At 34.8% G+C, this 22,126-nt stretch overlaps 1 protein-coding gene across 6 annotated transcripts in view; it reads left to right on the forward strand.

The window, feature by feature from the left end:
- Positions 1-22,126, forward strand: part of DACH1 (dachshund family transcription factor 1) — a 354,874-nt gene that overhangs the window by 144,357 nt on the left and 188,391 nt on the right. For all 6 annotated transcript variants that reach the window (XM_048934295.1, XM_048934293.1, XM_048934294.1 and 3 more), the window contains exon 2: positions 8,472-8,587. In XM_048934295.1, coding sequence (XP_048790252.1) covers positions 8,472-8,587 — 116 coding nt within the window. The remainder of the gene's footprint in view (positions 1-8,471; positions 8,588-22,126) is intronic.

Here is a 22,126-nt window from a genome sequence, read left to right on the forward strand (position 1 = left end):
CTCAAAATAGCAGTAGCTGTCAGGTATTTCCTACTGGAAAATAAATCAGATATTAGTTTCATAAGCAAGAAAAATTTCTTAAATGAAAGTACTTAAATTATGTATATGTGCTACATACATGTGATCGAAAGAGAAATGTGCTGTTGTGCTTTGAGTCTAATTGGTTATTTGTACATGCAATTATCTGATTTATGTTCACAAATTTGTAATTACATGTGCAAGTTATAGACAGAGATGAATGCAGATGGTTAAAAAACAAGCCTTGAAGCAGATCTGTTGATTCCAACTAAAGTTCATACATTTAAATCATTGTTTCAGGCCATCTGCAGACTCTAACAGACATAACCACATCAGTTACTCTTGCTTCACATAAAGGATCATCTCAGCAACTTTTTTTTTTTTAAGACAAAAGCTTAAAATTCTTTTACCTAGTTCCATTATGTATCAAACTTGCCTTTCTGGCCTGCTAGCTCAGTGCTTGAGATTCTTGTGATGTACGTTCTAGATGTTGTTTTGAAGGGATATTTATAGAATTAAAATGCTAATAGAAGGTGAAAATACTTGAGGAAAAAATAGTCTTGCATCTGTTAGAGCTTGGGATTTCATGTGGGTGAATAACACTGTTAGAAGAAATCATTTAGCTTGCACATGTAAATTATGGGTGTGGTTTATGCAGTAAGGCTGAGTGAAATAGGAAAGTCATCTGTTATAACTTGACAGAAAGAGCGCTTGTGGGAAGCATGCATTTCAGAACATTGCTTGTTGTATGTTTTTTTTTTTTTTTTGTTTTTGTTTTTTGCAGTTGCATGGATTCTTCTGAAAAGACAGCAGTGTGAATAGGGGAAATAAATCCAGTTGTGCAGTTTTTTTCTTGCTACTGTTGACTATCTCTAAATTCCTTTCTCAGGATCTGTAGTACTGTGATTTACTTCCCGTTGTCTGACTACTTTTCCTAATGCAGAGTTCTTATTACTTAAAAATATATCAATATGATTTCAGTTTGTATGTGAGTTTTGTTTAATAATTGAATTTCATTATTCATTCAGACTTATTTCATACTCTGGATTGTAGGGCTGCCATCATCAGAAGCTTGTGTTTCACAGTTATTGCACAGCCGTCAGAGCCAACATACTTAAATGTTTTAAGAACATTTAGGCAGATCTAGTGTTTCAGCTAATTAGAGGAAATGGTGAACTTTTTGGATTAACTTACTTCTGACATCATAAATTTTCCATCGTACAGAATTAGATTAATTTTTTATCTGTTTTTCTCCTTTCAATAGATGAATTACAGATCTCAATTTCATTAAGAGAACAGTTATATTGCAGTAATTTTTTGAACTTACGTACAGTTACAGCTGTATTTAAATCTGATATTGTAATTTACTCCAGTAACATTCAGATATCTAAATGGTTTTATTTCCTTTCTTGCCCTTTTGGTCATTCATGTATTCAAGTAAAGTCAGTAAAGAAGAATTTTTTTCTTAATTTCTTCTGTTGTGTTCGGAATGTGACTGTTAGCAACATGTGAGAGCTGACAGGTGATGTTATCATATATCTTCTTGCACTCCCACCTTGTATCTTGGACTCTCATATAAAAAATATTCCTGGCCCAGCCAAAATGCACAGTGATTTAGGTGCACTGTAAAGGAAAATGGAAGTGTCATGATAGGTACATGACTTCTCTATTAGGAAAAGAATTAATTCAGCAAGGTCTTCTGTAACTATTGAAAAGTATAGTATTCTAGTACTAACCAGAATTACTGAAGTTAAGTATTGCTGTAATACATGGCTTTGGAGAGCAACATATTTTTGTCTGTTGTACTCGTAAGCTGTCCTGCATTTTTGATCAAATATCCATTTTGGGCCATTCTGGTGTAAAAACAGCAATGGAGTGTTCAGTTTCTGAAGTATAGTCACATTCTGTCAGGATGCTTTCTCCACTACTCAATCCAATAGCACAGTCTAATTATTTTGAAGATAATTTGTGTACTCCTTTGTGAAGATTTTGCAACAAATCTCTTTATTTGTTTTTATCAACATTGTTTTCTGTCTCAGTAAATCTTTCTAATATATCGTGGGTTCAACACCAATTATTGCGTGAGAACATTTTCTCTTTAACTGTGAGAAGAAAAATAAATTTAAGGTAATTGCAGTGAGTGTTTTATTTCGTATGACTGCAGAGTGTAGAAAGGACATGGTGTGATTTCTAATGTTTGTGTTCTTAACAGCCAAAATAGATATATGCCCAATCTCAGACTTACATTCTTTTGCTTTTTTTCCCAAGTGGGAGTAGAATGAGGGAACTTTTAAAATAGTAAAGTATGGGGTTTAGATCAATGTTTGGTATCGTTTTTTCCTTTAAAATGCAGTCATTAGAAATGATTATGAAGATTACCTTGACAAGAGAGATTTTCAACCAAAGGAATTAACTTACACAAAAGGTTTGTGTAGTCAATCTTCCCAGACCTCATTTTTCAGAACTGATAGGCCTTTGGCTCAAGTCGTATTCGTGTGTATGTATGACACTGAGAGCACCATGGAAGCTATGGCAATAACAGAGAACCTTGTATATTGTGGAGGAAATGTCTGCTGTCTTTGGTTACAGATTGTTGCAGGTTATCCCTGTCTTTGCATCAAGTCAGCCAGTACCCTAAGGCTGTGACATCCTCAGTCCTATTGCAGTGGTTGTCATATTGTGAGCACACAATAACCACTTACAGTGGCTGTTCACCTAAATTTCATTGAACTAACTTCTCTGAGGTCAAACATTCTGTGTCAGTCTGCTGGCTCTGAAGCACTGAAGGAAAGTAGAACAACTGAGAAATGAAGCCTAGATTTTCAATATGTACCTTAAATGAGATGCATAAACGCTGATATAGCTGAAATTGACATTGATATTCAAAGCTGTTCTAAGCAGTTCTAAGAACATAAAAAATACATTAAATAAATATGCCAAATGCTTGTTGCACATTTACTGCCTATCACCTCCCAAGTGTAGCACCCCCACCTCAGTATTACTGATTATAAAACTGCCTGACCAGTGGCAGCTTCACTGCATCATGTTTGCTCAGTTTCAAATGAGGACAATATTTCTCTGCGCAGACAAGGTTAAAAATAAAGCTGTGGCCCTAAATGTAGAAAACTACCTCTGAAATTTATTATTTTTGTCTAGAAAGGCTATTTGCTTTCTGGTTGGAGATACTGTCCTCTTTAGGGATACTTCATGCATTGAAAAACAACAGCAACAACAAGAACAACAACAACAAAGAACAATTTTTTTTTTTTTTCATTTAGAGTTATATTTGAGCAATTATTCCTCAACATCGGGACACTGGAAAGATGAAGATCTAATCACAGCATTATCTCTACTGTGTTGCTTTTTCTTTTATAGTGTGTTTTGTCATGCAGTCAGTCATCTGTAAAATGGTAGTAGTGTGCTCTGAGGTGTATGTACTACTCATGAAGAATTTAAGCTGTTTTTGAGCCAATACCTTCCTTTGTGCTCATAATTCTAATAGAAATAAGTGGGAGGTCTGTGTGTCTTTCAGGTGTGAGATCCTTAAATTTTAAGCCCATGGCTGTCTTCTGGCAGATAGTAAAAAGTGCAGAATGAAAAATCTGCTTACTTTTAAAGACTGCCATTAGATGTATTCCTATTCTCCCTTCACCTCTTTCCACATGATTATGCTAGATCACATTTTCTGCTGCTTATATCTGCTTTTAATTGTTTGCACTATCAAAATTATTTCTGGGAGCAAGCTTGTAGTTTGATAATACAATTGGAGGTGTATAAAACTTTTATAAATGTAATCAAAGCACAACATTTTATCTGATAACTACAGTTTCTTCTGTTTTTTTATTGTTTAATTCCGCCATTTGTTGTTGTCTAGATTCAGTAACACAGGGAAGATTTATGAATGTTATACATTGATCAGAAGACCAAAAAAAGAACTATTCTCCCTTCAGAGAACTTGTTGTATTTTTGGACAGCATCTTCTCAGTTTCTTGTCATGTTTTATAACTTCTATGCCAGTCACAGTAGAAAAAACATGTATAATCTTACTTTCTAAGGTGAAAATATTCGAGCCATAGTACATAGTATTGTTTGAAGTGCTTGTGAAAGTTAAAGGGATGAATTACAGATCTGACAAAAAAAAAAAAAAAAAAAAAAAAAAAGGTGGATTTATTTTCAGTGTTTCTGGAAGGAGCTCTGAATATCTAATTAGCTGATGCAAAAGGGAAATCATTCTTTCTGCTTTTGAGAGTTTCAAGATTCACCAGTGTGCACTTTTAGGTCTCCTGTCACATAATGGTATATTGGAAATGTAAATTGTGACAATTGTCTACAAACATAAAACTCAACTGCCTGTGGGAATATCTTTCAAGCTGTGAAAAAGAGTGAAAATGTGGATATAAAGCTTACATATGCCTATATAATGCACACAACTTTTGAGAGAGCTAAATGCGTGTAGGTACATCACTTCAAAACTGAGTACTGTTAGTAATATCCAGGCATACTTAAAGAACTCTCATGAATGAAAATTTAAATTTTAGAGAGAAAAAAATCTAGCTTAAATATTTAGATTTATAAAAGCAGAAAGATAGAAAACAAACTGATTACTTCCCCCGTGGCTTCTTCTCAGCTCTTTAAGCAGTTAATCATTGTTGCTTCTATGGAGTTTTGCTGAATTGTTCTGCTCTCTCAAATTTTATCCTCAAATAATGAAACAGAAAGAAGGAAGAATATCTTATGACTTCCAGGTCTATTTCTTGTACTGTCTTCCTGCAGGGTCCCGAAGGACTCCACAGTACCTAGTACTGTTACCCTTGATGTTGTTATATGTTGGCTTCTTTTGGCAATGTTGTCATCTTTAGAATCAAAATGGTTTGGCTTTTTGTATTTTCCCCATTAGTGTATTCATCATTATCTTAAGCCTATTTTTAGAAGAACCAATATTACAGTCCATAGGTTTTATTTAGATATAAACCAAACTGTTACAGTATCTTTAAAATATGTATATAAATGCTTAGGTGTTTAGTTTTGGAAGGGCTAAAGGAGGGTTATCAAAAATTTTTAATTGACATTTTTTGTATCTCACTGAAGTCACCTGGAAAAAGTGGTTTACATTGCTTTGGCATTTTATTATGTCTTTTGCATAAAAAAAATAAGCTCAGACCTTGCAAATCTTCTGATTTTGAGAAGAACTACAAATGTGAGTAGTTGCAAGAAGGTTTCTTGTCTTGGAATGAAAGTGAACTTGTGTTTAGAAAGTTTTGAAGTTTAGAAAAGTTAGTTATTAGGAAAAAAATTGTCTCAGAAAGGGTGGTAATGCATTAGAACAGTCTGCCCCAGGAACTGATGAAATCACCATTCCTGGAGACATTCAAGAAATGTGTAGATGTGGCACGTGTGGACATGGTTTAGTGAGCATGGTGGTGGTGGGACAATGTGTGGATTAGGTGATTGTAGAGATCTTATCCAACTGCAACTGTTCTGTGATTCTGTGAGTGTCAACAAAACGATTCAGTTAGTTATTTTTATTATTCTGTTTGAGATACTTAAACTCATTTGGTATACTTCTAATTTTTTTTTTAATGGTTCATAATATGGATATAAAAATGATAATGAGCTTCAAAACAACAAACAAGTTTTCAATCTGGAATCAAGGTTGTTTTTTTTTTAAAGAAATTTTAATGCATTTTTTCAGTTTTGATAGTGATTTATAAAAAACTCTTGCAATTCTTATTACTTACGTTTTAAAAACAGATCTTATAAAATGCTGGCATTTCAATTTAGGAATTGCATTAATGAAACAAATACGTAACATAAAAAACAGACCAAGACAAATATTGTTATTTAATTAGTTACTGTGGACAATAGGTGTGTACTAACTGTAACCAGTCAGAGCTTTACTCATTTTAATTCCATATTACATAGTTTGCTGTTAATCTAAATGAGATCTTCTGGACTAAAAAAAAATATTACATTTGTTTTTTCCGCTTGTTTGTAATGAACCTTTTATAAACAGAGGAGAGTCTTTTTTTGTAGTAAACTAGAGTTGCTGTTTTGTCACTTAATAATTGTGTGAGGACAAAAGCAGTTTACTTGCCTGAATTTATATTTAAATATTGTTAATTGGATTGGAATTTGAAGTTCAAAACTTCTTGAAAATATTTATTTGATAAAGTTTGTGATAAACTGTGGTTTAAACTGTGATAAATCACAGTGCAAAATTGTGTTACTGGGATCATTTATGCCTTTGAGCCCAACAGACGTTTTGTGTAGGGTGTAACAGCTGACTTGATGTAAGAGGTGACCTAAGGAAGAATTCTGCCTTTGATATTTCAGAAGTTTACCTATGGTTTGCTTCTGACCTTTGCTTACCAGTTTGCAAGTGTTTTCTCATAGACTTTACAGAGGGCTTTAGTCCTCTTGTGTACGTTGCAAAAATTGCATCCTTAGACAAAGTAATTCTGTCTTTATTGTGACTATTTGGCAGTAATACACTAATTTGTCAAAGAGAATCTTTGCAGGAGTGAAGTTTTTAAAGACTTGGGAGCTGCTGGTACACTATACATAGCACTCTGCTTTTGTTTTGTATGCTGTTATTGGACCCTTCTGTACTCACAGCATAACTCTGATTTGAGAACAGTGCATTATCATAGATATTTACATAGTGGAATTTTTTCTGTGTGTGCGTTTGAATATATTAGAAACATTTCATTTAAATCAAATCATTTTTGTCTATAATTTTTATCAGTTTTATGTGCATTCATGGTATGTTTGTTTTTATTGTAAATTACCAAGGAAATTTCAAAGGAGATGAAGACACTAAATCTGGTTCTCTGAGCTTCAATAAGACAATATTATTTTTCGACAACTGTTTTTTCTTGTAGTTGTGAACATGTTATGATTTTGTTTGTATTAAGGAAAATGAAATAACCCAAATCAATCAAAGAAATTATCGAGCTTATAATTTTGATAATGACCTCAGCTCAGGACATTAAGTTGGGAATTAATGATCAGTTAAGGTTAATGACTCAATACCTCGAGTCATTAAACATCCAAGAAAGTGCCCTATACTTTGATTGTTTTTGGTTTATTAAAGATAGAAGTTGCAAAAAGAGAGGTATTTCCAAATATGAGGGTAAGTAATATGCACAGAAAATGCAGGTATTTTGTTACCTATCTCCTTCTGTACTTTCAGTATAGCTAAAAATCCATTATCCTTGATAAGAGCTTTGCTAGTGTAAGGACGTAAGGAGCAAAACCTTCCACAGCCTTTTTTTTTTTTTTTTTTTTCCCCTTTTGGAATAAATGGAGAATGCCAAATGTATGGCAAACTGTAGGTTAACACTGATTTCTTACAAGTGCATATCATATCATCTTTTTTGTGAAGTCATCCAAATGTCCCCTAAATAAGCATGTACAGGGTATTGCAATAGTACCCTGTTATGATCTATACATAGGAATGAGGGTCTTTGGATATGCATTATATGTAGCAGATACATATTTGCATGTAAGTGGGTAATAAGTATTGTTATTGTAATCTGTGTCTAATTTGTATGCTACTTACAGAGTCCAGGAGATGGAAAGTTGTGTATGAGAGCATTTAACAGACAGGGAGTGTTTAAACCTGAAGCCCTTTATTTTCCCATGCTGGACAGAAGTAAGCTGCTATGGTGGCAGCTGCTTGACAATATCTTACAAAAAAATTCTGTTTCGTTTCTGGCATAAAGTAGTATATTTAAAGAAGGTGACTTAGTGAGATTTTCACTTTAAAAAGAATAAGGGTTAAATGATAACTTGACTTATCTTTTAAATGACAAAAAATAAAGAAATTGCAAGACCTTTTCACACATTAGATATGTATTGTCATTTATCATCTAGATATCAGGCTAGCAGTGCAAAGTAATAAAACATATCATCGAAAAATGTGCTATAGGTCTGAATCACTCTTTCATTCCACCTCCCAGCTAACTGTAGTATTAAATCAAACAAGCAGAACATTTCCTTAGGCAGCCATTGCCTTTTAATTTCCTGAAGAACCTTAAAATATCATTCATTACAAGTACTACACATATTTGGTTTTTAAAAGTCTCATAAATCAATAGCAGGCTGACTGTAATAATTATTACAAGTTAGTGCATAATTTTCGTGCTGAAGGCTGCATGCAGAACTTTAGCATATGCAAACGAGGCAATTCAAACTGTGTATAGATATTAATATGAAGAAGCAGGTAACGAGGTGCACGCTATGAATTATGCATCAAGAGCGGCTGATCTTCAATGAAGAAAATGAATTCAGCATGTAATCTAATTAGTGATGGAAGTCTATTACATCTAACTGCAAAAGCAACCGTCCTTGAAACAAATTTATTTACAGTCCATGTTACCACTTGAAACAACTTTGAAATGATGTGTAAGACAACAGCTTAATTGTAAAAATTTTTTGTTTGTTTGTTTCAGTTCTAGACCTGGAAGGCCTCCTAAGAGGACTCAAAGTGTCACCTCCCCAGAGAATTCTCATATCATGCCACATTCTGTCCCAGGCCTAATGTCTCCTGGAATCATCCCGCCAACAGGTAGGATTGCTAGAAGTACCTTGACACAGTTTTTTGAACGCTTGGCTTATATTCACTTGCCAATAAATTAACAGTCTAGGAAACCAGCACCCTAATTTCATAAACGAGTTCTGTAATGTAACGTTATTGCTACATAAATGTATTGTATGTAATAGAAGTTTTGGCAGCTGGGTACTTTAAAATGCAAATGTCGGCAAATTACAATCCTTTATAATTTTTCCCATTCCCTATAAACAAAAAAACTTTGAAAGTATGAACTTCCTTACCTATCATTAGAAAATGATCTCCCCATTCATTTTTGGTAGATCATGTATCTTTTTTCCTTTTTGGCTTGATCAGATAACATTATCATGAATACAGTTTCCTGAAGAAACTGAGTTAGTTAAAATAACTCCATGCTGCATGCATATCTTTCTTAATTTTTCATCCTGAAATTCTATTTTTGATACATCTCCCGAGGCCTTATGCTAATGTAAAGTCCAGCAACAATCTCCTTCTTAGACTACTGTTTTCTTTTGAAAGTTACTATATCTTTTAACTGTGCCTTGCTCCTCATCAGAATTAAATTAAGAAAAGCTGTGTTGCAGGCAGGAATTAAATAGAGCCGTCTGAATGCACCCAACAAACAATCTGTTGACCCTACTGCTACATTCTCTGTTTTCATGTTACAGTTTAGTTAAAATCTCCTGCTTGCTTCAGTAAAACTCACCTGAGCTTCCCCTTCTTTTCCACTTCCCTACTTGTTTGCACAGCTCAGTCTCTAGCACTGACATTCTCTAAAGCAGAGGAAAGAATAATCTAGACAGAACGAAGCAGGGAGCGGGATTGCTGGGCCTAGGAGATTCAATTAATGTTTGAGTATATGATGTGTCTATTTAAGTATGAGCATGATCTTTGGCATGGTTTTGGTCAGAGCTGATTAATGCATTCCAAAATAGTGCACAGATCAGGAAATAACACATGCCAAAAGCTGTTGGCAATTTGGATGCAAGTTTCTTGTTCTCAAGGAGCAAGGAGCGGAAGAGGGTTTAGCTCTGTGGACAAATGTTTAGCCAGGCCTCTTGGCCTTCTGGACAAATAACTGCTCTATGTGATGATATAGATATTTATAGTTTTCTGAAACGCTAAAGATAAAGAGGAATGACAAAATGAAATGAAGCCAGGCAAATGAGGTTGACAAATGAGAGAGCATTAAGTAAACAAAGTGAAGGAAGATGAGACTGAAAGTATAGGTGAGTATGTGATGGTGTCTTGAAAGTAGCATTCAGAGGGGCAATCTGGGCAGTTGTGACACCAGCAAAATAAAAAGAAAAAAGAGAAAGAAAAGCAATTAAGATTAAGAAAAACTTTAGAGGTTAAGAATTACAGGATAAAGTCTGGTATAGGAGAGAGAACTGGTGCAGAGTAGAATGGAATAAGAGAATAGGAGATAGGGTGTATGTGGGGAAAGAACAGAGCTTTTTTTAGGGTACAGATATCCATATTTATGTGGAAGAGATAAAAAATTGCAAAGAAAAATAATTTTTTTAGTGGGAAATAAAACAACAAAATACCAAAGAAAATGAGATGCCAGGAAAGAAGGCAGAGACAAATAAGCTGGCCAAAAAGAGGAAGATAAGATAGGAAATAATTTTCACCTTGTCAGCAGAATCATTTAATCTGATAAGAAAGCAACATAAAACCACAACTCATGCCTAAAGTATCCAGTCCATCCCTAGTCCTGAAAGGCTCGTCATACTAAGTTAATGATAAATACACAGTGCAGATTCAGTTTCTTAGAATGTTGCCCATGGAAACAGATGTAGAACCTTATAAAACGATGATTTAAGAAGATGAAAATAATTCAAAATTAAAGACAATTGGTATATATAATGTCTTCTCACTTTTCAATGAAATTTCCTGTATTTTTATTGTGTCCCTTGCCAAAATCACTGAGTGACGCTGAGAAGGGCCTGGCTCAATCATCTTTACACCTCCCCATCAGGAATCCATACACATTTGTAACAATCCCCTGAGCCTTCTTTGAGTTGAACAGTTCTAGTTCTCTGAACCTCTCTTTGTGTCACACAATCACAGAATGGCCCGGTTTGGAAGGGACCTCACAGATCATGAACCTCCAACCCCCCCTGCCACAGGCAGGGCCACAAAACTCCCCATTTAATGCTAGACCAGGTTGCCCAGGGCCCCATCCAATGTGGCTTTGAACACCTCCAGGGATGGGGCATCCACAACCTCTCTGGGCAGCCTGTTCCAGCACCTTATTCCCTGAATTGCCTTCAAACAAGCCTAAGATGTCTTGTTTGAGAAATTGAAGTTTGAATTTTCTGTTAGAATCCAGCTCCAAACTTGAAAAAAAAAAAAAAAAAAAAAAAAAGATACTGAAGTTGCAAATCATTAAATATTTTATTTATCCTCCTTTTTAAGTTTTCTCAGTGATTTAAATATACTGTAATAAGTTTCCTTCCAGCCTACGAAAGTATGTAAGTGATCACACACATAATTATATGCTATTTAGTGTTGTTCAAATTACATAGATCTGTTAAGTATACTAGGATCTTATGTGTGATTTTCACAGGAAAATGTCTCCCCCTTTAAAAAAAATAATAAAAATCGCTGCATAATACAGAAGCATGCACTTAACTCTAGGAATCCTGGCCTCCAAAGGAACTGTTTTTGTGTCCTTCACTTATGTATGCAGATAATATTGGTACAGAATTGTTTGTTGAGATTTCTCATAAACATTCATAATTGTATATTTTTGCAGGAGGCCAAGTTTGGGATCTCTTGAAACTATATTCTATTACTGGTCTAATTATGAAAATACACACAGAGAAGGTTACGTTGTCACTTAGAAAGAATTTGTTTTAGAAAAGTATTTAGGGACTTGAAATTGTGGCAAAAATGATAAATGTGTAATAATGGTAAATTAAGATCTTGAGTTCTCCAGAGAATTAAAATCTGCTGGGCCTGTTATGAATGCAGCTGGAGATACAGTCAGAAGAAGAGTCCAGTGTAGGTTCAGATAGGCTTATCTAGAGACTGCTTTCAAGCCGTTCCAAAATAGATGGTTCAGCATAGTTAACTTAGACCCTACATGCCTCTACATATTACAGAGGTTTTGTTGGCCAGTGTGCTTCAAAATTTTCTAGAGCTGAAGTAGAATAGCATATGAATTTCATGTATGATACACATTGTGCCCTGTATATTTTTCTCTGTTGCTACTATATGACATACAAAATGATGTTTCCATTATTTTCACATCATCGTTGAAAAGCTGTTCTCTCCATTTTTCATATTAAGAATTTTTATAATTATTCTGAAGTATTTTAGATTTCAAAACTATTTTTTTAAAGCTTTGGACTCAATTTTTCCACAGTTTGACCTGAAACGATAATGTCTAAGTAATGAAAAATATTAACTGTAAGGCTCTTGCATTTATTTCAGAAACCACATCTTTCAGTGATAAAATGTGAATCTGTAGTGCCTTAGGAAGTCATTACCACAGGGGGTGATAAGAACACTATTTTCATATATGTATACAGCTTTCTCTTTGTCCAGAAATTTCAAAGCACCTTCCATGTTCAATTTATTATTGTTAACTTTATGCTAAATTAATATCAGTAGTTATTATTATTGTTACTATCATTACCATCTTGAACAGATTTGCTTTATGTGACAAGTACTTCTATTCACTTATTCCACATTTGATACCAAACCTTCTTTTCCGCTGTAAAGATATTAAGACCCCTCTGAAATATTTCATTTATTCGAATTATAACTACTTTCCTACATTCACTGCTTTTGTTCTCTTCTTTTTCTCTTAAGTGATAATCTGGAAATGTAATTTCTAATCCCATCCTTACTTTCTCTCTTTCCCTGTGACCCCAATCAGTAAAAGTATGCTTCAGTTTCCATCCTGTGCAGAACTGTCTGAGGTATGACATATTTTTATGGAGGGTTAGGATAAAGTGGGAGTTGCAAGGTTTTGTGGATCATTTCAGCGTGAGGGATAAATGTTGTTTGCATACACAGCTGTTGATTGTGTGACAATACTTCTTCTAAAACAGAAAATTGAATTATTTGGCGTTTAAAGAAACATTAATAACTAAATAATTTCATGTTCACTGGTTCACGGCTATTTAATGTTGTATTTGGCAGAACTGAAAAAAAGCTTAACATATAATTATTATTGTTATGCTCACATCATATTTGATGCTGCCAGGACACAAAGTCAGTAGTTTGGAGTCTTCTGGCATTAATGCCATAAAGTCTTAGGACTGCATTTAAATTAGACAAGTGAGTTGAGATGGTTTCTTCAGAAAATTGCAGGAGCTAGAATAAAAAAAAAATTGAGTTACCTTCTTGGTCCTTTTGAGAAGCAAACCTTTTGTTGGGTTACTTATTTTATGTTGTCCATGCATTTTACAATCCTGTGTTGATTAAAACATAGGCAGCATTAAAGCTGAGTGACTATCCCATATTTCTTTTAAAAGGCCTTAACTCAGTGTTTTGATTATTAGTGCTTGATCACTTTCAATCTGATCATTGCTTTTGATTAGTGTTGTTGTATGACGTACCGTTTATCTGTTAAGGATGAACTAACATATTGCAAAAATAAGGAAGGACACTGCTTTCAGACTGATAAACTGTAATCTAATTCAATAAATTGAATCAGATTACACAAACATTTTTGCACTTCCATTAATGAAGTAGTCATTATAATTAATGTGAAAGCTTCTATCATATTCACTAGTTGATGTATCGGTGGGAAGATATACTGACTATACAGTGTAAATGTAGTATTTCATAATCTAAAAATCTTAATTGAGGCTTAATTCTTGCCACCTGTCCTCTTCTGAAAAAAACTGTCATAATTTTGCCGTATTATCATTCCTGTAAATGATATCTTCTAGTTTATCAGGAGATAACAAGTTGAAAATTAATTCTGGAAACTGACTAGTTTACTTCCAGTGAATCACTAGTTAATAGTAAAGCTGTTTTCCATTTTGCTACACATTTTATAATATCTCAAAATTAAATAGTACCGTTTCAGCAGATGAGAGTACAAGTACGTAACACAGTGGGAATTCCACTGTTTAGCTGTATGCACTAGTACATGTAAATTCATTCATTTTTGACTTTTGGTATTTAGCTGTTCTGCTTTCAATTTAAATGAAGCATGATGATAATTTGAGATGTAGAGTAGCAGGTGAGCAGAAAATACAAAATACAAAGCAATACAAAAATGTGCTTCAGGATCCCAGTAATCAAAGGACTGTAGTCCTGCCAGCGGTCACTGATTTCAGGAGCGCTTTGTAAGAAAATAGGATGTGATCTCATGGCTTGCTGAAGGCAAACATACGGAAGATTTCCAAGCAGGCAGGTTGCAGGTTTAGGTTCTGAACCTAAAGCCTTTTAGCCATATTTACCTATAGCATTAAGTACTTTAAGTCAGTTTAGTATGATCAGTAAAAAAACACATCTCTGATGTGACCCTCATCCAAATTCCAGTTTTGTGTTTCAAATTGTAAAAGTGTATTTAACATCTTGGAAAACAAAACACTTATAGCTTTTCCAAAGAAGATATTTTACTATCATTGTTTCCTATAAAACAAATGTGCACACCAAAACAAAATAAAAAGCTAAACTCTTCATTCAAAACAAAGCAATTAAAATCTCATACTTAAAGGCAGGCAGATCACAGTTATCAGTGACTAAATTTGGATATGATAATGGGACTGTTTACTAGTCATTATTCTAACATTCTTTATTCCAAATTACTATTGTTTATAATTGAAATTAAAAGGTTACAGAATAGATAAGCACTGCAGAGTAAACTGATTGTTTCATAAGATGAAACTGGAATGGAAGCTTATAAATAGTTGTAAATACTGAGATTGAATTGTAGCTCATAGTTCAGGCAGTCTTTAAACAGCAAAAAACCAAAATAATCATGCACTTACGTTGGCAATTTTTCTTATCATTAACATGATTTTTTTTTCAGCCAAACTCCTGATTTTTAAAAATACGTCGAAAATAATTTGAATTTCAGTCATTTCAGAAGCTGAGCTTTTACAGAGCAAACATTGCATTGTCATTTTAAACATCACGAACTTAGTATTATTTTATTAAACCCTACAAGTAGAAGTGAAGCTGATCTGCTGAATTTGGAATAATATCACAGTGATAATATGATGGTCTCTGAAGTGAATGATATTGATTGCTATAGCAATATAGCGAGATGGTGCTTGTTATAATAAGCGTAGCAAGATTTGGTTCAGAGCATAATTTTATCACATTGCTAAGTATAGTTCTGTATCATCACATCAACATTTAAGTTCTTGAATGCTATCAAGGTGTCTGTTTTCTTTTCTGTAGAATTAGACTTACATCCTTTCACTACATGATCAATGAAAGCTGAATGATTTTTTTTCTCCTCGTTTGTATATGACCTGCATCTATGTACTGCACTGAATAAAAGATGACTTTGAATTTATATGTTCCAAAGTTATGGTTTATGATTTCATTTTAATATATTTGGAGATTTTCCACAGTACAGGAAGAAACTGTAGCTTAGTATACTTACCTTGTTTTTTTGATTTTTTTTTAAACACAGTGGTCTCTGGGTTAAGAATAATATGTGCTGTGCAGTTTTGAAGATCTCATACAAGGACAGAAATAGAAAGGCAATATCTAGAAAATGTGTCAGGTAGCACAGATCTTTTTGTTACATGATACAGGAAGCAAGTGAACTTAGGAATTAACTCAAGTTCTTCAAGAAAAGTATGCAAGCAAGCATCATTATATGTGAACAGCTTTAGACGACTAAGCAAATTAAAAAAAAATAATGAGCTAAGAAATGTATTAATCAATTTTATCAAGATTTATTTTAAGTAATCTGTCTTTGCCAAATGCATCTAATGATCATATCATATCCAGCTTTTCAGGCAACAAAACCACAAAAACAGACTGTCATTTTTTCCAAGGAGAACCAGTCACTGTGAGTTGTCCTTAAGACTCTAATAACTCTGACTTCATGAATTTTGTATTGCATGATAACATGCAATCAGAATGATAATGATTATCAGTTGCTCACAGTGCACTGTATTGCTGTTGTTGCTGTTGTAGCCCTATGCGAAATATTGGAGATATCACAAATTAGTCTTAACAGGGACAAGGTGTTTTTTAAGAGGAAAGTTATTCTGATTCAAGTCCTGATTGGACTCAGGATTTCAAGATAAGATTGTTGCATGAGCTTGGTTCCAAATTATGTGCAAGTAGCTTAATGTTTTTCTTCTTATGGGCAATGAGAGAATATTTGTGTTCGAACAACGCTGTGATATAAAATGAACCATGTTGTAAGATGTACTAGTGAAGCATGTTGCTACTATCACAGAATCACAGAATGGCCTGTTTTGGAAGGGACCTCACGGATCATGAACCTCCAACCTCCCCACCACAGGCAGGGCCACCAACCTCCCCATTTAATGCTAAACCAGGCTGCCCAGGGCCCCATCCAATCTGGCCTTGAACACCTCCAGGGATGGGGCATCCACAACCTCTCTGGGCAGCCTGTTCCAGCAGCTCACCACTCTCTCTGTAAAGAAATTCCCCCTGACATCCAACTTAAATCTTCCCTTCTTCAACTTAAAACCATTTCCCCTTGTCCTGCAGTTATCTACCCTTTCAAAGAGTTGGTTTCCCCTCCTGTTTGTAGGCTCCCTTTAGGTACTGAAAGGCTGCAATGAGGTCACCCCGCAGCCTTCTTTTCTCCAGGCTGAACAAGCCCAGCTCCCTCAGCCTGTCCTCATAGGGGAGGTGCTCCAGCCCCCTGATCATCTTTGTGGCCCTCCTCTGGACCCTCTCCAACAGCTCTTTGTCTTTCTTGTACTGGGGCTCCAGACCTGGACACAGTACTCCAGATGGGGCTTCACAAGAGCAGAGTAGAGAGTAGCAATCACCTGCCTGTTCCTGCTGGCCATCCGTTTTCTGATGGAGCCCAGGATACCATTCCAGTCTGTATAAATGCCTTGGATTCCTCCGGCCCAAGTGCAAAACCTTGTGCTTTGCTATGTTGAACCTCATTAGATTTACCTGGGTCCACCTTTCAATGCAATACAATACAATACAATACAATGCAATACAATACAATACAATGCAATATAATACAGTATAATATAATATAATATAATATAATATAATATAATATAATATAATATAATATAATATAATATAATATAATGTAGTGTAGTATAATATATAAAATGATACCTCAATTACTGCTCATGGTGCTGACTCCAATGCTTGAGGTTTATGAAAGGTCAAGCTGTTTGGTTTAGTTTCATACTTTCTTTAGGTAGGAGGACTTAGGTTATTCCTTCAAGGTACAGAGATAGGTAGCTGTGTTACCTTATCAGTCAGCTGCTCTGTGCCTGAGACACTGAAACATCTGAAAATGAAAAAGTGAGAAAAATGGAAAAGTATAGGAAGAGTGCAGAAGATGAGTGGGTATGAATATGTGTGTGTGACAGAAATTGTGAAAGGGAAAGAGAAGGCGGATTTCTTTTTAAGTTGATATAACCGACTTATTAAGTGTAATACCACTTAGTTTGTTTGCTGTTATGTATTACTACCTGAATATTGAGAAATGATGAAATTACCTAGTTTCTTTATTTGTATAATTGCTCTCATGAATTGTCCCCTCACAAAAGTAGGTATACATAAGAATCTCTGAAATGTTTTTGGGTATGGACAAGTAGTTCTTAAATCATCTCCTTTCAAACCAGTCTTAATTGCAATGAGTCAATTTAGATTGACTTAGATAAATAAGAACAAGTTATACTCAGTGCAACTTGCACAAATGCATCTTCTGTTTCCTTTTCCCTCTATTCATAATGCTGCATTAAGACCACAGAGTCATAGAATGATTTGGGTCATAGAATGGTTTGGGCGTCACAGCAGTGCATTATTTTTGCAAGTAGCAGATTGACAACATAGACAAAGCCAAAAAGTTTTCAACATCTTATTGGTAGTCAGTGTGAGTATTTGAGAGGAGAAGGGGGATTTGTTGTGAATCAGTACGTTTGTTTTGAAAAGTGTCACAGATGATTGTAGTAGATTAATATTTCATCCAAGTGGAAGAAAACAGTGGTACCTATGCAATCACAGTGTGACAAAGCAATTTTTAAATTAGTATTTTTCCTCTTTTGAAAGCTCAAAATATATCTGGCTTTCGAAGTCTCATCCTTTTGAAGTATCAGATAAGCAGACATGGGACAGTCTGAGGATAGCGTACTCATAGAGGTGAAAGTACAACACTCTAGCCACTATAGTAAATAGTAGCATAATATTCATTTTTGTAGAATATGGAATAACTCATTATGAATTAAGATTTTTTTTTAATTTTTAATTTTTAATTTTACTTTTTATTTTAAATACAACCGTAAGAATATATTGATATAAAATTAATTACATTTCCCTTTAAATTAATTTGCATTTTCACCTAAGCTAAAATTTTATGTAGAAAGACTTACACAAGGACATAATGTGGCTACTATTTAAGCTACTTTTTCTATAAATAATATGACTTTCATGGCTGCATCTATATCAATAAATAGAGCAGTTCAGAGCTTTTCTTTGGCTTGGAGGGCAGATTTGTGTACTGCAGCTTTCAAGCACAGGTCTGCACTCTTTCAAATGTCCCTCAACCTAAACTAATATTCGTCTATATCTTCTACTGAGGAAGAATTTCTGACCAGTTATTTTTCCATAACTATCTGCAGCTCCTTTCTGAAAAAAAATTATCCTGGCATGAGCTAAGAACATAAGATGTGTGTTACTGACTAAATACAAGGTCTGCCCCAAAAGTAATTCCTCTTACGGTATTATGTTGGCCCAGAACATCAGAGGTGGATGATGGTATGGCCGTTTCCACCAATATTGTTACATTTTGTTGCTGTGTGACAGATGGCAGCAGAGGGGCAGTCTGACAGAATGGCATCTGACACAGAAGTGCATACGAGCAAAGGTGTGTCAATGAATTTCTCCATGAGGAAAAGTGCACCCACTAATATTCCATGTAGAATGGTTCCAGAGACCAGACAGTGGAAATGAGCAAAGTGAGGCAGTGGAAGGTATGTTTCAGCAGTGATGACAGTGATGGGAAAAACAAGCCATGTTCTGAATGGCCATGGAGATTTTTATGTTTAGCGCACAAGCTGTTACTCATAGCTGGCGAAAATACATAGCTAATCATAATCCTTAGAGTAAGAAGAGACCTTTAAAAGTCATATAGTCCAACTCCTCTGCAATGAACAGGGACATCTACAGCTATATTAGGTTGCACAGAGGTCCATCCAGCCAGAATTGTATACAGGGAATGGGGCTTCCACCATGTCTCTGGGCATCCAGTTCCAGTCATTCACCATTCTCACTGTAAAAGGCATTTTCATTCTATTTAACATAAATCTCTCCTCTTTTAGTTTGAAACCATATCCCTATGTCCTGTCACAACAGAACCTGCTAAAGAGTCTGTCCTCTTCTTTCCTGTACATCCCCTTTAGATATTGAAAGGCCACCGTGAGGTCACCTCACACCCTTCTCTTCTCCAGGCTGAACAGACCAGCTCTCTCTGCCTGTCCTCATAGGACAGGTGTTCCATCCCTTGCATCATTTTTGTTACCCTCTTCTGGGCATGCTCCAACAGGTCTGTGTCTCTCCTGTACTGAAGACTCCACATCTGGATGCAGTACTCCATGTGAGGTCTCTCCAGTGCGGAGTAGAGGGGCAGGATCACGTCCCTCAACTTGCTGGCCATGCTTCTTTTGATACAGCCCAGGATATGGTTGGCTTTCTGGGCTGCGAAGGCACATTGTTGGCTCATGTTCAGCTTCCCATCCACCACAACTCACACATCCTTTTTGGCAGGGCTATGCTCAATCCTTTCAATCCTTCCATCCTTTCATCTCCCAGCTTGTATTGGTAGTGGAAGTTGCTGCAACCAAGGTGCAAGACCTTGCACCACTAACAGTGATGACTGTGTTGAAAAATCACTATTCTGTAGCTGAGAATTTGCTCTATCAGATAGTGTTCTTGTGCTCTTAGTAGCTGTTGTATTTTCCATAGAGATAAATAGGAGGTATTACTTTCAGAGAGACCTACATAATAATAATAGTTTGGTGTTAATGGTGCAACCTCCATTCTAACCCCATTCAGTTTTCTGTTGTAGATGAAATACATAGGTCTGTGTGGAAACAGAATGTGAAATTGCTAATAAGAAATGGAGACATATTAACATTATGACTGGCAAGGTAATGGCATTTAGGCAAATGGAGTTGCAGTCAGTTGTAGAGCTGAATCATAGAGCATTTGGATTTTTGAAACTGTTTACTGTTGTAAGAATTACAGATTACTTTTTACAGACAAGCTGTAAAATTACTGGTTTTTTTCAAGGATGAAAATTTTACTTGCTGAATTTATAATATTTTATTTTAAATAAACTGGTGACAAAGTTTCTGTGGAAGTTTTATATTTTATTGGACCAAGTGCCATAGCTGGCAAAAATTTACAAGCTTTTGAAACACAACCTCTTATTCATGTCTTCTGAATGAAGTTAATCACTATTAAGATCTGAGAGCATCTGAAAGCAATTAAAATGCTTGTACAGAAATGCTGTTTTAAGTATAAAGAACTTAGTTTATCCACCTTTTGCTCAATAGCTGGATACCATTTGTCCTGTGAGCGTTAAAGATGGAAGCATTTTCTCATTAAAATCTCTTGCAGATTTTTTTTTTAATCTTTTTTTGGATTCTTTAATTTCTTTATTCCTCGAGAAAGTTCTTGATTTTTTAAACGTCTTTTTGGTCTTCCATTACCTTTCTTCTTTTTTTTTTTTTTTTTTTTTTTCTCTTCCTACTCTGGAGGCCTCAGCTTAACTTTCTGGTGATGAGGAAGAAAAAACCAAACACATGCTTATCTGTATGTACAGTTCGTTTTACACAAAAAGGAACATCCAGTCCAAACATGAGATACTTACCATATGCATATCTACTACTTGAATATTCAAAGAAATACCAGGTGATTTTATGCATATGGAGGCTTTTTTTTTTTTTTGGTGGTAAAAAACATCACACAACCAACAGTTATGCCAGTATGCTCCTTTAGCTATTACCGTCTCAGTCTTAAGTTATGGATAATCAGTCGCATCTTCCGTTTTTTATTTTCCCTAGTAGATTTTTATCTGTAGAATGCATAATAAAAAAACAGTTTGCTTTTAAATTACTTTATAATTGTTAGTTGCTGTCTTTATTGTATCAGTAGTGTTTGCATTATTTATTATAGTGTTTTTTTATGATGTTCTCGTACTCAGTATGAAGAAATGTGTTAAAATTCATTGAGGATCTGGGATCCCAACTTTGTGCTATTTTCAACTAACACTGTCAGCCCCCCTATAAACTACTAGATGAACCAGGGTATGAAATTTTGATCCAATCCAAGACACTTTACTTTTCTTAATGAGTAGTGGAAATTTTGCTGGTTCCAGATTAACATTTTTAGACTTGGCATGGATTTTGAAATATATAAGATCTACTATTTTTTTTTTTTTCCCAAAAAATATCCAGATTCATTTTATTTATTTTTTAATACTAGAAGATGTAATTGATCTTAAGATCTTCCCTGGCATGTTTTCCTTTACTTATTCAAAATATTAAATTCCCTTTTTCCTTTTTATGACCAGCAAGTGTTTCACAGAACTTTCTTTGGCCAATATATTAATACGTTAAAAGGTTAAAAGAATCTCAGGATCATGTATTTGATGTAATAATTCTACAAAATTGTAATTTTGTAGAATATCTATTTTTTGGACTGTAGTTTCTATTAGTCAAAGAAGTTAATAAATTCAGCAGGATGCCCGGATAAAAGTAGGACCTAGGCAAAGCAGAAGGCTATTTGATGTAGCCTTGTGTAACTTGCAGCCAGGCTAAGATTACTACCAATGGTTTGAACTTGCATCTTACACGTTTAGACTGTTTCAATTCATTGTAGCCACAGAAACATTTGTCCTAACCTGGGAAAATACTTCGTTCCTTGTATAAAAAAATCCTTCCCCTTCCCCTTCCCCTTCCCTTCCTCTTTCCTTTCTTTCCTTTCTTTCCTTTCTTTCTGTCTTTCTGTCTGTCTTTCTCTTTCTTTCCATCTTACTGTTTTTTTGTTGTTGTTGTTGTTTTTTTTTTTTTTTTTTTTTGTTCCCTTTATAATTCAATACTATTTATATAAGTTCTAAGATAAAGCTTTTGGAATTGTATTTGAATCTGCTTCATTGATTCTTTTGGCATTATTCATGACTTAATTGTAGTTATTCATTTAACACAGTTCCATCTGAGGCCTGCTCCCAATAGAAGGCTCCTCATTTTATCTTCTGTCACTAAATGCTAACATTTCATGCACTGCTTAGCTCCATCTCACTTTTTGTGTACTGTTGTTCCCTCAGTTGCTTAAAAGGGATTCTTTCTAACAGAGTTTACAGTATAATTGTTTCAT

Source organism: Lagopus muta, chromosome 1, assembly GCF_023343835.1.
Source record: "Lagopus muta isolate bLagMut1 chromosome 1, bLagMut1 primary, whole genome shotgun sequence".
In the NCBI taxonomy this organism is placed as follows: domain Eukaryota; kingdom Metazoa; phylum Chordata; class Aves; order Galliformes; family Phasianidae; genus Lagopus; species Lagopus muta.